General features: G+C 33.1%; 2 protein-coding genes and 1 long non-coding RNA gene across 3 annotated transcripts in view; all 3 read right to left on the reverse strand.

Annotated features, from left to right (window-relative positions):
* LOC117100151 overlaps positions 1-591 on the reverse strand; it is a 1,975-nt gene extending 1,384 nt beyond the window's left edge. Inside the window, exon 1 of the long non-coding RNA XR_004444083.1 lies at positions 548-591. This is a non-coding gene — a long non-coding RNA (uncharacterized LOC117100151). The remainder of the gene's footprint in view (positions 1-547) is intronic.
* The window catches only part of LOC117100152 (fibrillin-2-like), a 28,015-nt gene extending 24,241 nt beyond the window's left edge, over positions 1-3,774 (reverse strand). The window contains exons 1-2 of the mRNA XM_033239725.1: positions 3,714-3,774; positions 3,341-3,466 (exon numbers count right to left, since the gene is read on the reverse strand). Of these exons, the coding sequence (XP_033095616.1) occupies positions 3,341-3,466; positions 3,714-3,774 (187 nt within the window). The remainder of the gene's footprint in view (positions 1-3,340; positions 3,467-3,713) is intronic.
* A 314-nt stretch (positions 3,775-4,088) lies between these two features.
* The window catches only part of LOC117100153 (fibrillin-1-like), a 4,155-nt gene continuing 3,731 nt past the window's right edge, over positions 4,089-4,512 (reverse strand). The window contains exon 6 of the mRNA XM_033239726.1: positions 4,089-4,216. Within this exon, the coding sequence (XP_033095617.1) occupies positions 4,089-4,216 (128 nt within the window). The remainder of the gene's footprint in view (positions 4,217-4,512) is intronic.

Consider the following 4,512-nt stretch of genomic DNA (forward strand, 5'->3'; position numbering starts at 1 on the left):
ACCCCAGTTATTTATACCATATTTTTTGGTCAACAAAAATATAATTATGCTTGAAATATTTCAAACTTTAATTACAGCATAATTGAAACTTCCTATGTATAGAATATGAGTATATTAAAAAGTTCCAGCTATTGATGTTTTTGGGCATTACTTGTGTGGTTGTCAAATTTAAAATACCAATTATTGAGGTCAGACAGTTGACAGTTATACAATCATTCATTTTGAAAAAGAGTGAAGTATATTGACCTGTGCAAAAAACAAGTCTCAATATTTTTGGTTGACACAAAATACAATAAAAAAAAACCGATTTTTCTTTTGTGTCCCAACGCCCGTACCTGACCTGTTGCACTTTTTTTTACTCAATTTTTTAGGTTTAGCCTAGGCCTAGCCTAAACAGTACAGTATACGAACAGAAACACTGCCACTGCACTGACTGAACTAAACTTGATACTTAGCTACAAAATTATATCTAGGCCTAGGCTAGAATAAGTAACTAGTGGAAGGCGTACATTAATGGACGAAAGGAGATTATGTTTTCTTTACTTACCACAATACTGACTGTGCATAGGCCTAGAGACCTTGGCATGTTGCCAAATGGCAACAGAATAGGCCTAGCGGCTATCCTAGGCTAGGTTGAGTTTCAACGGAAGAACTTCCATTTAACTGGTACATAGACATTGCTACAGGTATTAACCATTTCAATAAAATATCAGTTTGCGATTATTACCCCAATTATTACTGAACAAAAGGAGGATATCACAACAACAAAGGGTGCAGCAAGCGAGAGAGATGTCGATGAAGACCGTTCCGTTAGCTTTCAAATTTCACCACCCAGTTGAGGAATGTACCATGTTTAATAGAGGGGCGGGGAAACCATTTAAGACCAGTTGAGTTATAATTCTTATTAAATGCATTTATATAAAAACCTTCTGTAATTAATCATTTGTTTTGTGTAGGAAGTATATATAATATAGCATTTCATACAATAAATAATTTACTAATTCGTGCATCTCAACTCATAAATTGGACCCCTATCACGGCCTGATCCATTGTCTGGTTATTGAAAAACGATGTCTCTCTCCCATCTGGAATGATGATTAAGGTAGTTAGGTTTTAAGTTACACTAACAGTAACTTTAAAATGGTCACCATAATGGTGGTTTGTGGTTAATGATTTTGTAAGATTATTTAAGTATTTGTTACAAATATGTGCATTAAATTCATTTTTCATTTCAATTTTAAAATGTGGTGTAAGGCTAAGTATTTGCTGTTTTTAACATTTAATTAAATGTTTAATTTAATGTATAATTTAAATTTAACTTAAACATTTAAGTTAAATTTAATGTATAATTTAACTTAAATGTTTAAATTAAATGCTTAATTTAATGTTTTTAACATTTTAACTTAAAATGTGAGCATGCTAATTGATACTGTAACTTATGCATCTGTTATACATTTCCAAACAGATATTCTATAGAATTCCTATACAACTTCTAAATCAAATGTTATAAATGTCTATAGAATTTTCTATAGAATTTCTATACAGCTTCTAAAGAGAATGTTATAGATTTCTATAAAATTTTTCCAGAAATATGAAGCATAATTATTTGCGACAAAATGATACACATATTAAACTCTATGCATTATTTAGTTACTCAACATCAGACCATGAGCCAAAAGCAATAGTTTTATTTATTATTTTTTTTATTATTATTATTATTATTTAATAATCATGTTTCATATTCAAAACCAAGCTTCTGCAATAACACATTTATTGAAAATCCACTGTAGGTTACCAATACATAAATTGTGCAACAAACTAATTTTCTATAGAGTGGAATACAACATTCTATAGAAAATATTAAAATTCTATAGAATGCGTAAACTCTATAAAACATTTCTATAGAATTTTTTTGCCTCTATAGAGTTACATAGAACTCTATATAAAGTTCTATAGAATTCTATAGAGCTCTATAGAACTTTTTTGTATGGGTTGGCTGGGGGCCAGGGGGCCGCCTAGGGCCCCCGGTGGCGAATCCCCTGGAAGCCACGGATATTTGATGAATTAGTGGCGAATTTTTATTACTTATTTGATAGGCATCGAGTTAGGCCTACTATGACTTTATGTAGGCTATGTTTTCTAACGTTGAAATCAGCATCCAAAACCAAAACATTTTAAATAAAGCAAGAAACAAAGAGTAGGCCTATGCAATGTAACCATCTAATTTATTTTCAAATCCTCATTCTTGAAAGTGAAATTCTAGGCTATATTTTGGAAATTTTCAAACATGAAATCTGTCAACCACGTTGTCATGGTCGAGGTTGCTTCACATATCACGATGCATTCCAACCATCCCGAGGCTATCTAAATGAGCATTTGTCATAACAGAACGCAAATTATTTTTAATTAGTCTCGTTGAATTATTATTATTATTATTATTATTATTATTATTATTATTATTATTGTTGTGATGATGAAAAGTTAACACAAACAATATGGTGGCTAAACGAATATTACATGCAAATATTTCTTTTATATGTTTGTTCCCCGACAAAATTTATCGTCTTAACCGACAGGGGAGCCTATGCTTCCCCGACGGGGGAGGGGGATATAGCCCCCCAGCCCCCTCTGGCGCCACCACTGAGTAAAATGCAATAGAAAAAGAACCCCTTTACCATTTCATTCAGAGCACAGGAAAGAGACCAAAGTAGCTATATAATAATTGCAATCGTGATTGGTCAATCTCTTAAAATGAGGTCAAATCATTCAAGCATCACTGGCGTTAGCTAATCTGGGGTCTGCAGGTAGCGTTAATAACGCCAAGGACGTGGCGTAGTGAGTGGCCTTAAAGTACGCCACTGCCTAGTTCACACACAAAGGCGTACGCTACGCCAGAGCCTTACGCCGTGTGTGTGAACATTCAAATCGCTACAGTAATTCAGTGGACACAAGCGATATGCACGAAAGCCTGACCTCACTGATAACAGGCCTAGTCTCAGATGCTGCTACAACAGCCCCCTCATTACACATACACGTCGTGTAAAAACCCTCAGGTGTGCAATTGCGTTAAACCCACCGACATTGATAGATATATTTCACAAAAGCGGTATGGTGACACGAAATGAAAAACATAATTTGAAAATATGTGATATAATAATATATTTCTTTCCAAATAAATAATTCATATATATTGTAATAAATGTAATAGAATAAAATGTGTTTTTGTGTTAGTGTGCTACCCGACAATTAAATATTGGTGGAGATGAAAGTGTCTATTGTATTTATTTAAAGTTACTATTGTATATTTAAAATATATCAATCAGTACATCGTTATACTTACTTTTGCATGAGCGATCACTGTCGTAGCCGTCATAGCCATCTTTACATTCACAATAATAACTTCCATTTACGTTAAAGCAATTCGAGTTTTCAGGACAATTTGATTCTGTCTCGCATTCGTTAATATCTAAAAAGTGATATGTATAAGCTCCTGATAAAATGTTTATGAAATTCGTATTGACAAACAAAATCTCACACATTTAAAGCACTATTCAATAAATGAGAATGTACACCTTAAATTCAACTTAGAATTTTATTTACCTGGGAGGACCAGTATCTAAAATATTGAAATTAATAAACAGAAAGCAAACGGGTAGGGCGGTATTTCACTCATAAATCTCGTGTCTGGGACAGCAACGGAATTTGAACCAAACTAAGTTCAGAGTCTTTAACACAATCGTAATATTTCCATGTGGATCCTGTACGGATCCACATGGAAATATGGGAAACATCTAGCACACCATCTGAGCAAAATGGGTCACTTGCAGCAAAGATGTCTATGCCATATTACAAATATCAAATGGTGGCACAGAAAAAAAGACCAACATCAGATTGCTAAATATAACAAGATGTTGCTCAATTGAGTTACAAATTCATTATGGCCGACTGTGATGGCTTAGGCATGTCTGCCGCATGGAAGATCATCGTAAGCCAAACAAGTTCTCTTCGGACATTCCATTTATTTAACATTCAAACTTTATATATATATATCATTATAGCATTACTGCAAGCCACTTTGGAGTTTATCTCTACACCGTATCGTGATTTATTGGTGAACTTCCGTAATACCCTTTATTACAAGAACATAGAAATGATCCTTCTCTGTTTTCGCATGTCGCATTTACATCACATGGGTCTTCATTACATTCATTGATATCTGTAAAATAATAATGACATTTAACTTTCAAGTGATTAAAGCCTAACCTAGCATTCAACGATTTTGTAAGTGAAACGTCTATATTCATCTGTTGCTTAATATCAGTGTTCCTTAATAATCAACCATGTTTATTATTGAGTTGTTGAGGGGTATTTTTTTAGAGTTTACAACGGCTCAACTAGTGGTAATTGTGTGTTCACAAATGGTAGCGATTCAAAAAAGTGCACCGTCTTTATTTGTTATTTATTGGTTTTTTTTATTGTTTCTTTTTTTTTTTTTTTTTTTTTTTCTTTTTT

The sequence above is a fragment of the Anneissia japonica genome, unplaced genomic scaffold, assembly GCF_011630105.1.
Source record: "Anneissia japonica isolate Jap-2015-1 unplaced genomic scaffold, ASM1163010v1 scaffold287961_len116307_cov110, whole genome shotgun sequence".
NCBI lineage: Eukaryota > Metazoa > Echinodermata > Crinoidea > Comatulida > Comatulidae > Anneissia > Anneissia japonica.